Raw genomic sequence first — 14,973 nt, forward strand, 5'->3', positions numbered from 1 at the left:
CGTTTGGCACCCTTCTTTTGTCCCTGATATTCTTTGGTACTATTTGAAAATAATTATTTTATAAAAAAAAAACTTTTATCCATTATCAAGAGTATGAATAGGTTTGGGTGTGCGATGTGGGTGTGAGGGTTTGTTGAGGTGAATATGATCGGTAGGTGGAAGGTAAGTGAGTGATGGTTGTGATAGGGAAGGAGCTTGGAGTGTGTGTATGTGTGAGGGATGATTATGATCAGTGGTGTAACTACGGGGGGGCATGGGGGGCACGTGCCCTCCCCCAAATCGGCTGGCCAAAAAAAAACGGGAGAAAAAGAGGAAGAAACGTAGTGGGAAAGAAGAAATTATTGTAAAGTATAATGTTATATTATATTATGTTCTGTTATATTACATTTTTTTCATAAATCATTTGTGAAACATATTTGCTCAGGGCTTATTTGTATATTATGCTTGTACTCGCATTGTCCGTTTAACGAGATATATACTCAGTGGCGTACCGTGGGCACGGCATTGGGGGGCGCCATCAAAAATTTTGGGTCACCTAGCCAGGTGTACGGACTAAAAGAGACATTTTAAGGACATGCAGTGCCATTAAACGGATATATATCTCACTGATTAATAATGCGAGCGTAAAGCGCGAGCTGAAAATTTTTGATATTCAGACCTAAGAAGCGACATTATAAGCATGATACGTACCTTTCTAGCTAAACAAACAATTCGAGTGCGAAGCGCGAGCTGAAATTCGTCTATATATTGACCCCAAACAGGGACATTTTAAGGACTATATTTTAGAAATCAATCAAGAATATACATATCTCACCATATTCATCTAATGCGAGTGCCAAACGCTTGCTGATTTTGTTAGAATTATATCTAAACACAGGAAGGACTTGTTGTCATTGTAATCATGATTAACATAAGCATCTCACTAATCAAATATTGCGAGCGCGAAGCGCGAGCTGAAAATATAGAAAATTCAGACCTGAATTGGGCATTCTAAGGTTTGTTTGTAAGAATTCACCAAGACCATACGTATTTTACTAACCAAATGATGCGAGCTTGAAGCGCGAGCTAAAAATTTGTGATATTCAGATAAAAAAAGGGACATTTATGGACTGATTTTAGGAATTCATGAAGAGCAAACATATCTCACCAATCCTTTAATGCAAACGTAAGAACGGACAGGATATGTTTTATACATTATTAAGACCTTCAAATGGGGCGATCACTTTAAGTAGTCATGTAAAGAAGTATATGTCACTAAATAAAACAATAATAGCTCGAAGTGCATGGAAACATATTTGGTGCATATTGACTTGATTTGACAACGTCGCGTCTCTCAAATATACTTGAAAACTATAGTATTCCGAAAAAAAATATTTGATCTATTATATCTAGTCAAACAGACAATGGTAGCTCAAAGATTTATGAAGACATTAGGCCTGAGCAAGTTTCGTAAATTAATGACTAAAAAAGTTTATTTATGTAATATACAGTAATATAACATATTATTAATCTAAAATTGATAATCTCTTCCTTCCCACTACGTTTCTCTTCCTTTCTCCCTCTTTTTCTCCTTTTCCCCGTTTTTTTGGCCAGCCGATGGGGGGGGGGGGGAGGGCACGTGCCCCCATGCCCCCGTAGTTACGCCACTGTATATACTAGTAATCATTTTGCACTAAAACGTCCTGTTTTCAAGACAATATGCACCAAATACATGTATCTTTCATCGCACTTTGAGTTATTATTGTTTTATGTAGTGACATTATGACTGCTTAAAGTGATTGCCCCATTTTAAGGTCTGCATATAAAAAAGTCTTGACCGTGCTTACGTTCGAATTAGTGGATTGATGAGGTATGTCTGCCCTTCATGAATTCCTAAAATCAGTCCTTAAAAATGAATGTCTCTTTCTAATCTAAATATCAAAAATTTTCAGCTCGCGCTTCGCGCTCGCATCCTTTTGGTTAGTGAAATACGTATGGTCTTCGTAAATTCCTACAAACAAGCCTTAATTTAGGTATAAATTTCCTTAATTTTCAGCTCGCACTTCGCACTCGCAATATTTGATTACTGAGATGCGTATTTATATCATGATTACAGTGAATATAAAAAGTGTTTCACGTTTTCTAAAAAAAATCAGCAAGCGCTTGGCACTCAAGTTAGATGAGTATGGTGAGATATGTATTTTCTTATTTGATTCCTAAAAATATTCCTTGGACTGTCTCTGTTTGGGGTCAATAATAACTAATACGCATTTTTTAAATTGTTTATTATGTCCGTTGTTAGGTCTGAATATCAATAATTTCCAGCTCGCGCTTCGTGCTCGCATCATTTGATCAGTAAGATACATTACACATCCGTTTAATGGCACAGTCCTTAATATGTCTCTATAATTGCACGCTCACTGAGTGACTCAAAAATTTTGCTGTCCCCCCCCCCCACGGTACGCCATTGATTATGATAAAGAGCTGGCTAGGAGAGTATGTTTGCGTATGAGAGGGATGATTGCGATGGGGAGAGGGCGAGGAAATGTATGTGTAAAGGTGAGCGATAATTGTGATAGGGCTAGGGGGTGCGTGTGTATTGTGAGGGATGATTGTTATTGGGGCCGGAGTAGCGGAAGATGTGGTTCCATCAGCGGATACGATATCCGCCGGCAGATATCGTTCTTTACTCGGATCCATATATGCCGGGTTGACGCGGTTTGATTTCCTTAATTCCTGATTATTTGTTTTCCTATTAAAATAGATAAATAGAGATGGTAGGTCCTATATAATTTTGAAGGAAATTGGTACAGTGTGTATGCAAATCGAGAAACGATAGCAAGAATGGTATCTGCTTAAGAGGAATTGGTTATGAATCCGCCGGACCTCGAGCACGATCCGCCGGCAGATAGTGTTCCTAGAACCGTATCTGCCGCTACACCGGCTTCGGGGTACACAGGGTGTATGTGCGTGAGTGAGGGATGATTGCGATATGGATAGGACTAGGAAATGTGCGTATGTGTAAGGGTGACCGATGAGTGTGTTAAGGACAGGGCTATAGGAGATTATGTGAGTGTATGTATAATTAAGTGTGAGGGATGATTGTGATATACAAGGCTCGGATACAAGGGGGCCTGAAGGGTGTGTGTGTGTGGGAGAGGGGGGGGGGGGCTGATCGTGATAGGAAGGGGTTTAGAAGGTGTGTGGGAGATAATTATGATAGGGAAGGTGAATGGAGAGGGGCTTGTCGGGGGGGGATTGTGATACGGAAGGAGGATTCCTACATACCTGCTTAGACGAGGTCCTGGAGCACGATTTTTGCACTTCAGAGAACCCGGATTAACGTCTACTGACGTACCACTCCTCACTAACCTCTTCTCTACTGATTTTGCATCACTCGTCCTATCTACACCATCCCTGCCGAGAAACGTGACAAAGTCGGAAAAAATGTTTTCAGAAAATAAATTAACAAACATGTTGTAGAAATGTTTCTTTTGCTAGCAAAGTCTAAATTACACGCAATTAAGTCATTGCCAATTTGAAGAATGGTGTTGATTTTGAAAAACTTACTTCGTCGGGGTGTAGTCAAAGTCTGACCACAGTGTCTCAACTTTCTCTCCTCCGACATCACAGGGGAGTGAGTCTAAAATGCCTTCGGTGCTTTCATTCAACTTGTCGACACTGGACGCAATGCCCGAGTCTTTCTCCTCCTGTGTCTGTAACCGACTGGCCAGTTCCGCTTGCCTGTCGCTTGTCGTTGCATTGCTCGACCTCCGCCCTCGCAAGGCAACTGGGATCTCCGACACAGGCAGGGATCGATTGCGCTTTATTGGGCCGACTGGGTATTCGTAATCCGCCAAATCACTGTCGTAATCCACACTGTACTGTCTGTCGTTGACGGAAATTGAACGTTTACTCTCAAGATGCGCGGGAGATGAGCCTTCTGTCGCGGTTGTCGTGGTAGTTAGTTTGGCGGTATCGCTTGACGATGTCGCCGTGTTTCCATCCTCAATGGAACTGACTTCAGTAACACCCGAACTTCTCTTCGAGTCATTTGATCCGTCCTGAGTTAAAGGTTTATAATTAAAAAAAGTATATTGCTTATATTACACAAGTCAATGCCCTGTCATGCAAATGAAGCTCCACTTCATGAAAAGAGAGTAGACAGAGATGGTATGGTCATGTGGCTAGGATAGGAGAGACCCATTGGCACCAAACAATACTGAATTTCACAGTTGTTGGGAGATATCAATATGAAATACTTCGCAAACCATGGCAGACCATCAACATGATCAAAGGAGACCAAAAGTGTCCAAATAACCTCATTAGTGATAATGATAGGGTGGTCTGGAACAGAGCTATCAAGGAAACGAATTATCTGACACCACATAGTGGAAAGAAGAAGTTTCAACGTTAATGATGATTTGGCCAAAATTATATACCTTTATAATTTCAAGATGATTTAATTGTAACTCTTAGTACCAAACGGTACCCATTTAAGTCACCTGGGTAAGTCAGTATATAGTTATACAAGGAATTCTGTGAGGTTCTTAAAACAAACTTTGTTGTTCTTGATGGTGAGAAGAGCCCTACAACCAATGAGGTTTACAGGTTCTTCAAACCTTCAAGAACCTCATAAGTTTTATAAAAAAAACTGTAAAATGGTTCGTTATAGAACGTTGTAAACTAAGGAATGTTCTGAACCCGGGACAAAGCAAGTTTCTAATCCCCGCTTTTTTTTCTCCAAGAGTGTAGGATGTTTCCTTGAATGATCGGGAGACACGGATCAATTAACGCGATCTCCCAATATTGGAAAAAGCCCAAATTTTTTTTGATTGCTTCGAATGTTCATCTCTTTATCTAATTAAAGGCGACGAGGTTCAAGAAATAAATAATCATATTATTACGACATAATAAAATTACGCACCATGCTTCCAGAAGATATCAACGATGGCGAACGATCTTGGAGGAGCAACTGAAAAAAAAAGGATTAATAATCATTAATACTAAATAGCTACCACTTCGTTAGAAAAAATCCTCAAAGATGCTTTGCATGCTGTCTTCTAAGCCTTTTAGGAATTTATTGATTTTTATCAACTTCATTACGATATTGTATTTCAAATGTTAACCTGAATCAATCATGCAACACCTACATTACGAAGGCATGGCACTAAAACCATTTGTTATTTTTATCTTTTACCATTAAGTGAAATTAAAAACGGATGAAAAGTAACCACTAATACCATTCTGGTTGTCGATAAAGTTTACTTAAGTTCAATTTCTTTCATACATGTTTTGCTTTTCTTGGAAAGCCCCTCGGTTCTATTTCATTTACTTTTTATGTAGCCAAAATCAATGGAGTTCACCACAGTCCCTGTTTATCCTTTCTCCTTTCTAACATTTTTAAAATGTAATACAATTTAACTGTGTATTGTTGCTTTGGTTGTATTTTGCTGAACAGAAATGAATAAAATGTAAATGTGAATCGAAATCTCTTTACCTCATCAACCTTTCATGAAAAATAGAAATCATGAAAGAGTCGTAGGATGTCTGTTTTCTTACCCTTTTTTCTCTTTTAAGTCGCTGAACATAACTTTTGAGATCAAAAATTTTGCGTGTCTGATTGAGGTACGATTGCCTCTCGTTGTTCAGTTTCTTGACAAGATCATCACGTTCCAGCATGGACAAAGCTGTTTCTTCGAATGCCCTATTTCGCTCCGTAATTGCCTGTGGGTTCAATGTCAAAGATACCATAGTTACCCCAGAGCATCGAACTGTCAAATCTTCGATGTTGTTCCTATACAATTGGGGAACACTCTGGATAGTTCTGTAATGCAGATACCGATATGTGACACCAAATTCCATGAGTTATTGACGTTGTAAGTCCCAAATAGTTTGATTGAGTAATAGTGTGCCGAAGATATCGAATGATGATCATAACTGCACTAAGACATAGGCTATGTACAGTATCTGGTAATTGACATTAGTCCGAACTATTCCAGTAAGTATACATCTTTAGTTCGGAATAGTGAAAATTGCCAGATAGCATAACCCATGTCACAATGAAGTTCATAATCCCATATCATTCAACCAACGGACAGTTAAAAATGTCTTACCTCTAGACCAAGATCTAAAGACAACGCGATAATGAACAACAAAAGAGAACTACCACAATCCTAGTAAAAGTTGCAACAAAAATCATTTCTAGGGAAGTGATCGTTATTTGGTAGATTTGAGCGAGAACCCTAGGGATGAGGTTGCTGTTCCATCAAGTTGTTCGTAAAGTCATGCATAGCTTTACGAACGATTTGCGCTTGTCGTTAGGGGCTAAGTCAGCTAGCTACATAGCGATATATATATATATACGGAGCGTTGCAAGAAACTTGAAATTTTCGCCCCTAGATCAATTATAAGTCTTGAAATTAATTTGCGATTGATTGCTCATTTGCTTCTTGAAAAAAGCAGAGTAATCTGATTTCCTACAGTTAAAATAAGTGATCTATCAATTGTAAATTTGCAACAGAATATTTCCAATTGATTTCAAATATTTTCTTGCAACATCCCCTTAGATCTAGATAGAAATGGTCTCTGGTAGTTCTCAACTTACTAACAACTTTATGAGACACCCATCTTGTAATCTGACCAAATAGAGCTATACTGACTTCATAGTTTATGTTTACTAGTGACCAGTCTGAGTGACTTGTGTCATCTTGATTAAGTTAATAGTTTATGCTCATTCGTGATCACTTTGAACTGATTTGCGAAAGCTTGACTGACTGAATAGTTTATACATACTCGTGACCGCTCTGAGCTGACTTGAGTTAATTCTTCTTGCGCCATCTCAAGTCGATCCATGACCATATCGCGCTCCTCAGTCAGGAGGGTTGTTATGGTGTCCAACTCTTCATTCTCTGCCTGGAGCTGGAAATATATACAATCAAGGTATCCTACAGTTTACTTTACTAACGTTATGTTTAGTAAGATATCTGTTATGCCCTCGTCAACTCGAATCTGCACCTGGTTGACGTGTCCCAAATCATGCAAACCGCACGAAATTACTGTAAGAGCGACAAAATTCATAGTAAATGTTCTGGCAATCGGTTTAGTTTACCAGATATAGAGGGACAATTAGTGTGATCAGATACTTTGAAATATAAAAAACGAGCTTTTTTATTATAATGAATCATTTTACCCGACTGGGCCACGATTGGTATTCGGTGTGCATGTATCTGTACTTATTGTTCATTTAGTTGGTAAGCTATTTGAACAGCCGACTAAAGAAATGATCACAAGTTTGAGGTCGGGGAAACTAAACCTTGTCCCAGCTTCATGATATGAATAGTAAGTAACGCTGGAAAACTATAATAATCGCTGTGTAGATGTCTGCTCTCAATTGTGACCATGCAGTGACCACTCATAAATATAAAATACCATTTGTCTCACAAAATTACCGTTTGTCTTACAAAATATTCCTTCTGTTGTCATAACAATCAACAGATGAAATTCCTCCTCTTGTAATTTCTGAAACTAGGTGAAGTATTCAGTGATTTCATCAGTGATTAAGCGATGAAATTCGTAAGAGTAAGAAAATAAGTTACACCTTTTTTTCAGGGTTTTTTTCCCAACGCTCCATGAAATCTTGGTGAACAGACGACCCACTGCCATAATCCCTGTGCCTGTAAGCTAATTATGATAGGTTCGATGTTATGGTCCAGGTTCGTGACTTAAAGTTCAGATGGTGGACTGGACCTTTGGACAATCAGCACCACACTCTTAGTAAAGGAACCCTTTTGTCCCGTATTAGGAACCCTCGAGAAAAGGGTTTCCCAAAAAGGTAATTCACGTGCTCACGAATTCTAAATGGTTTGATGAAGGTCTTAAAACGGTTCCAAACTGGCTGTTTATGGTAATTTAGAACTCATTAGGGAACCTTTGAAAGTTCTGAAAACAGGATAAGCATAGAACTAAGAACCCCTTTTCATTTGGACGGAGCCATTAGGTAGTCGCCTTGTGAAACAAATTTTCTGGTTAATTATGGGTAGATTGCGGGTACTTCCAAAATGATTGAAAGTGCACCATGGGTATTCCGTACCTTATTTTTGGCCTCCTGGACCTCGTATAGTTGTTTGCGGACCTTGACTAGCTCATTGACGGCCTCTTCGCACTTCGTCACGGCCTCCTGTTTATCGGCCATTATTATTTCTAGTTTTGTCTGATCATGTAAGTCGTTCTCAATGGGCGGTACGTAAGAATCCTGGATACAAGAGAAGAAAATGCTAGTTTGGCTAATATAAGCAATGAAAAAAAATAGCATCATAGTAAAAAATGTTAAAGCACCTGGTGTCGTAACTTCAATGCATTTGCATCGAATTAGTACAGAGGGGTACAGATAAGTCAAATAGATGAAGTGAATAATCTTAATGTGATTAAATAGGATACATTTGTCATAAGCCCCAATAATCAAAATGAAATAATTTGGTAATTTGAGGCATCAATTTGAAACAACAAAAAAAGGTTAAGACCTACAGCCATAGCACTGATAAAAAATCAAGTTCATCCGATGGTTAGGTCATTACTAATGAGACATTGTAGTAATTATGCGCAGCACGCGTGTGCATGGTCTGTGTGTTTGCAGGTGAGGTTGTATGAGAGTTTTGAGAGGGAGGGTGTTTGTGTGCGTGCGTGTGTGTGAGTGATTGCGTATGTAACTATTGGTTGAAGTCCTGTAAGATTTGGGTCGATTGGAAGGATTTTGGACCAAGATACATATCGCATTTATAAATATTTATCATGATTTCATCTATCAATCATGACGATTCTATGACGGATTAATATAAACGAATTCCATGGCAAGTATCTGTTAGACATGTACCTCAATATAAAACCTTTACCTCTATCTTTTTACGACCGAGGCCAAGTTCCTGGAGATGTTCGACAAGCGCCCTCAATGTGTCGCCATCTTTCAGTCTGTCTGTCGATCTCTCCTGCTCCAACCTTGTGGACTTCTTGCGTTGAAGACGCAGCTTGGTGTTGGCCTCCCGAACTTTGTTCTCCAGTGCATTATTTTCCAGATTCACCTAACCCCAAATAAATAGATAAATTGAATATATATAGAAAGATAAATGAATAGATAGATAATAAACTAATGAATAATAATAACAGTTATAATAATAATAAGAAAATTAATAGTTATAATAATGATAATACTACTAATAATAAGAAAAATAATATTTATAATAATGATAATAATAATCAGCATTAAAATGAAAGTATTTTCTCATATAAAATAATGCAACATATCCTGGCTTTAGCAGAGCAGCTGTTACTCCCAGTGTGTTTCAACTTGAGGAATAAATTCCTGTGTCAGAGAGCAGCACATGATAGCAATATCTTGCTAAAGAAAATTACGTCATGGCTGGTATTCGAAATCACGACCCTCTCTTTAAAAGTCTGGAGACTTATCCACTGGGCCACAACGCTCCACGTATCCCTTAATAAAGTAGCTCCCTATTAGTCAATCTCGCACCCTTAGCTTATGACGAGTTTACACTCTTTGATGAGGGCATTTTTCACATGTATCCAACTACTTTTTGGTAGCCCCTATCATAAGAAATGTATACTTCACTCGAAAACTGAAATGTCTAGTCATTTTGAAAGGATTGAGTAGTGATAACCTTTTCCAAAATAATGTTCAAGTGCATTTTGAATTATTTGATTCACCTTAATGCAAGGTTGGATATAACACCTGGAAAAGGTTGTCACTCCGATAACCTTTCAATTGTTGATTTAAAATTTTCGTTTTTTAGATTGTCGGCATTCTTTGGTTGTCACTATCCATTATCATGATAATCAAAGTTGGAGAAAATGGGAGCAAGTTTGGTCAAAATTCCGAAAGTATAGTTATTTGTTGATTGAAAGACAACCACCTTATTTCACTGTAAGATTTACCCAGTTTATAGCTCCTACAATCAACTCAACTACTCCTTCAAGTACCCAGACTAAGACGCATGGCGAAAGATCCTTCTCCTACAGTGCCCCAACCCTTTGGAATTCCCTCCCCAGTACTCTCCGATCACAAAATAATCCTGGACTTTTCAAATCACAACTTAAAACATTTCTTTTTAATGAAGCATTCAACTAGGCCTTTCCAAATACTTATGCCATACATGTATGTAACTGATTAATGTTGATGTTGCCAATTGTTATTCTAAGTAATTCCTTATATTGTTTTTTTTTTGTAAAGTGCATTGAGAGTCCTGTCAGGTCTGAAATGCGCTATATAAGAAATACATTATTATTATATTATTATTACTTCCGATGTCACTACTCTGTTATCGTCTCGCTTGAATATCCGAAGCGAGATATATTCGCCGTTTTTCAGACAGTGGCGGCAGTTGCACTTACATAGCCAACATTTTAAACTGTGTTTTTTTTTCTTCAAACTACAGAGCAACTCTAAAATCATAAGATCATACATCATGAAAATCAGGATCAAGTAGCACTTTTTTGGCCTGAAAATCCGAGGAATGTTCAACCCTTGTTTGTTTTTGCCAGGACGTCATTCTCGTACTTTTTGTACCCGCAAGTTGCTTTTGATAAATCAAGCCATTGGTCATGATAAAAGTGCAGGTAATTAAAAAAAGGAGACACTGACATCGAATTCTTAGTGGACTGAATGACTTGCAACACTTTATTTGTAAAATAAAAAGAGAAATAATAATTGTATAGCACATCTTTTGGTGGCCCACTTATGATTCTAATACTAATATCTAAATGGAAGTATTTTTTTATCAAAAGCAAATTAAAAGTCTATCGTAAAACACAAGATGAAAGCAAACAATATTATCAGCTTTATTGCAGCTAGTGCAAAATCAGGTCGTTTGAGAATCGTGCGTCGATTATTATGCACGGTAGGGTGCCGAGGGATTAACGGCAAAACATTCACCTTTCTGAGCTTGTCATTGGCTGCCATCAACTGCGTCTGTGTTTCGTAAGCTTTGGCTTGAAGATCACAAATCTGAAGTCGCTTCCATTGAATGTCCTCCTCTAACTACATAAAATAGAGCATTGGTAAATTAGATGATGATTATCATATCAACAAAAGCGGTGATAGCATGGAGGGGGCAATTGTGATGACTTTGTGTTATAATAGGTAGTAATCTTCAACTTTTAAAAGTTCACTTTAAGCGAAACCTGCATGCGTATCACAATAACATCCTCCTATCTAAGATTCCGAGTGTCTTGCTAGAATGCATACGATTCCAATTTTTAAAGACTTTGGCATGACTCGACCAGAGATGGAACCTTAATCTTCGGAGCTGAACAAAACAAGCAAAACAAACTCACGGCAAAATTCGCGACACCATGAATTTCGATCTTAATAATTCGCGACGAAATTGGCAACGAAATTCACGATGTCGTGAATTTCGTCGTCAAATTCGTGAAGAAATTCATGACGGAATAGGAGACATCGTGAATTTCGTCGCATTTATTCGTGATTTGGTCTATTTGCGATGTCCCTTCAGGGCCACCATAAGAACGTCCTTAATTCTCAGAACCGAGAGGTCGGAAGTTCAAGCCCTGCTCAATACCGGTCGCGTCAGACCGAAAAGTTACTGCTTCCCTATTTGGCGTTCGACGATATATGGGATAGAGCAATGTCGATCTGGCGCTGCACAGTGGCTGCCAGGCTCACAATCGATTGGGCAAAATGAATTTTCGGAGGATTTCTATTTCGGAGAATAAAATACGGATTTTTTCACTTAATTTCACTGGAATATCTTACTTTGTGTCTGTCCCGTGTTTCTGACTGCAGGACGTCGAGTTTCTTCTTCATGGTTTCATTCTCATGCTTCAGCTTTAGTTTCTCCTCGCGGACCTTGTCGACGGACTTGGCCAGCTTCTCCAACTCCTTCTTCCGGGAAATATTCTGTTGCTTCTCTTTCTTGTAGGCATCCATCAGATCTAGTGAGATCTTATCCTCATGGCCTGGGAGAAAGGAAGGGAGATGAAGCAGTCAGACACATTGTGTACAATGCACTCTGTTAGTCCCTATCAATGTTAATTGCAGTCCAGATTGGACAGTGATTTATGGAAGCCCCCTGCTTGCCTACTAGCATTCATGCTTTCTTAGGTTAAGACCCCCCCCCCCCCTCAAAGTGTCAGATTATGTTGGTAATGCGATCACAACATTTTTACTTTGCTAAACTGTCTAGAAATGAACAACTAGTGATGTTCCTTATTCGATCATTATTGTAGAAGAGGGTTTACAACTGCTGTTACCTTTTCAAGTCTCAAAGGATTTGGAGATTCAATGGTCATATATATTGGAAGAATACAAAAAGCTGGACCTTGTCTTCCTGGTTGTCGAGGAGACTCGATGAAGATGGCATGCTTTTATTGCAAAAACGGTCAACAACCCCTGATTCCTACACTGATCGAAAAAACTATTCTTTCTTTTCTTCTTTTTTTTTTGGGGGGGGAACAAATCCCTGATTTGGGCCCAGCGAATTCTTCCTGGGCCCAAAAAGCATGAAAGTTGCTATTATGATAACATACTACCCAGGTGGGTAAACATCATGAAATAATGACATTAATCATGATGATATGATAATTATGATAATAATAATGATCATGATAATGATGGTAATAATATTGATAATAATAACAATAATTATAAAAGTAAAAATTATAACAATAATTATAATAATAATGATAAAAGTAATAATTATACCAATAATTGTAACGATAATAATATAGATTAATTTCTAATAATAAACTACTTGGATAATAATGACTTTCACAGGAGTCTTATCATAATCAACCTTTTTATTGGCCTACAATCGAATGTGGTGTATGGTCATTGACAAAAATGATTTTATGCCATAGACTGAAATAGAGTACCGAAGTGTTACGTCAGTTGCCATGTTGTCATGGCGGGCTGGTTCTAAACAGAGTCGTAGCTGACGATCGTCTGTACACATTTGTATGACTTTGGCTCGTCTGAGAAATAGGTTGCCAGCGATTAAATTCCGATAGCAGTCATTTTCTCCTAGGAGAAAGACATGCACGCCTTCATTCGGCAGGCTCATTTGTTTAGAAATAGGCCGCCATGACACCATGGCAACTGACGTCATCGTTTCTATAAGGAAGGAAACATCTCACATTCGCACGAGCAGGTTTTGCTGAGTCCGATTGTCCATGCTTTCGGTTCCGGTTCATTGCCGGTGATGCTCTTATATACTTCCGGGTGATCAGCTTCCAGGCATTCTAGGAGAAGTTTGTAGGCATCGGGACCTCGTAACCGCACAATATCCAGAAACTGACCTGGTGGAATATCAAAATTGAAAGTACAATCAGGAGGTTAATTGGTTGTTAAAAGGCTTCTCGGAAGAGTTTGTTGTATGTTCAACATAGGCCTATTAACAGTAAAAGCCGATTTTCAACTATGATGATTAAGGTCATCTGCACATCTGCGATGGATAGAGACATACAAACGCCACCGAAGGTATATAAAGAATTTGCATGTCGGATCAAATAAAAGTAGGGGTCAATTTATTAATGTAAAAACAATTATAATAATAATATAAAACAGTAAAACAAAATTAAATCCTATATTAGTGATTAGAAGACATAACAAAAGAAAAACCTGTAAATATCAGAAAAGCCTTATCAAGTACTACCATGGCCATACACAACGGAGGAGTGAGGGGACAGTCCCCCCCCCCCCAACCAACCTAGAAAATGCATAAGCACCCATTAAAAGCTCCCTCGCTTTCGGGTTTGCTCATTTTTTATTCGTCTTGTTTCAAATGCACTGGGAACTATATTTAACAGGGGGTGCTGGTTTAAATTCGACAAGCAAAAAAAGGTTTCACTAAAATGAAGGTCATTTTGGTCACCAGATTTTAACACAAAAAAATAGAAAGATTTCGCTACAAGTCGGAGGTGAGTTTGGTTACATCTCTGCTATTTAGCATACCGACCAGAATTCCAAGTGGCTTCCCATGGCCATGCTTGTCCCCTTAGGAAAAAAAATGCTTTCTACGGTCATGAACTAGGATAACAGTGGAAGCAGTGTAGTCAGGGGCGGACCCAAAGGGAGGCACAAATTCCCGAGGAAAATTTGACAAGCAAAAAATAAAAGAAAGGTCCTCACTTTCTAAAGGGAGGAGGGGCATACTGATGTTTTAATGGCATATTTACATTGCAAATTTTAATTGTGAGTCTCAACCCCCCCCCCCCCCGATCCACCAGTGAATATAGTAGAACTAGCAGCATTGCAGTAGCTTTATATATAGTAGTTGAAGTTGTCAAAGTTGTCAAGTAATAGTATCACGTTTCAAAGTCTTTATAAGTAGAAATAATAGTTAGTAATTGTGAATTGTAACGAAATCTTAATTCTTCATTTCGTTTGAGATCTGAAAGATCTTTCTCCATTTACCTATTATGTCAAATCAAAAGTGAGTCTACGTGTGAGTGAGGTGTGTGAGGGTGGGTGGTGGAGGATTGTGTACTTAATTGACTTCTAAAACTTGTAATTTCTCTTCCTCTCCTTTCTCTTTATTTCTTCTTTACCTTATCCTTTCCTTCTATCCCATATTTCCTGATCATTCTCACGGCTACTTGTTTATTTTGTGTGTATACTCAATACAATAAATTGGTCGTTACTTTATAGAAAATTTTTATGCACGCTTTAAATATGATAACAATTTCTTGTTTTAGGTGAGATGGGGGGGGTCTTATTTATCTGGAAAATCTTGTCTTTGTGTGTGTGTGTCTGTGTGCTCAGTTTATCAGTTCTACTATCATATGTAATTATTGAGAGTAACATATATCTACAAATAGAGAGACCTTATTTTAATACTAGCCTTACCTTTTCTGGTCACCTCGGGTTTTCTTTTTTATTTCCTTTTTTGCAAGGCCAAATATAATGCACGTGCAATGAAATTGGAAAAAATAGAAGTACAAATAAAAAGACATCTTTTGATGTGC

At 38.2% G+C, this 14,973-nt stretch overlaps 1 protein-coding gene across 2 annotated transcripts in view; it reads right to left on the reverse strand.

The window, feature by feature from the left end:
- Positions 1 to 14,973, reverse strand: part of LOC121422870 (caspase recruitment domain-containing protein 9-like) — a 37,729-nt gene that overhangs the window by 1,919 nt on the left and 20,837 nt on the right. For both annotated transcript variants that reach the window (XM_041618095.1, XM_041618096.1), the window contains exons 3-12: positions 13,144 to 13,305; positions 11,765 to 11,967; positions 10,925 to 11,029; positions 8,871 to 9,056; positions 8,072 to 8,233; positions 6,775 to 6,900; positions 5,542 to 5,706; positions 4,907 to 4,954; positions 3,550 to 4,043; positions 3,268 to 3,396 (exon numbers count right to left, since the gene is read on the reverse strand). In XM_041618095.1, the coding sequence (XP_041474029.1) occupies positions 3,268 to 3,396; positions 3,550 to 4,043; positions 4,907 to 4,954; positions 5,542 to 5,706; positions 6,775 to 6,900; positions 8,072 to 8,233; positions 8,871 to 9,056; positions 10,925 to 11,029; positions 11,765 to 11,967; positions 13,144 to 13,305 (1,780 nt within the window). The remainder of the gene's footprint in view (positions 1 to 3,267; positions 3,397 to 3,549; positions 4,044 to 4,906; positions 4,955 to 5,541; positions 5,707 to 6,774; positions 6,901 to 8,071; positions 8,234 to 8,870; positions 9,057 to 10,924; positions 11,030 to 11,764; positions 11,968 to 13,143; positions 13,306 to 14,973) is intronic.

Source organism: Lytechinus variegatus, chromosome 10, assembly GCF_018143015.1.
Source record: "Lytechinus variegatus isolate NC3 chromosome 10, Lvar_3.0, whole genome shotgun sequence".
Taxonomy (NCBI): domain Eukaryota; kingdom Metazoa; phylum Echinodermata; class Echinoidea; order Temnopleuroida; family Toxopneustidae; genus Lytechinus; species Lytechinus variegatus.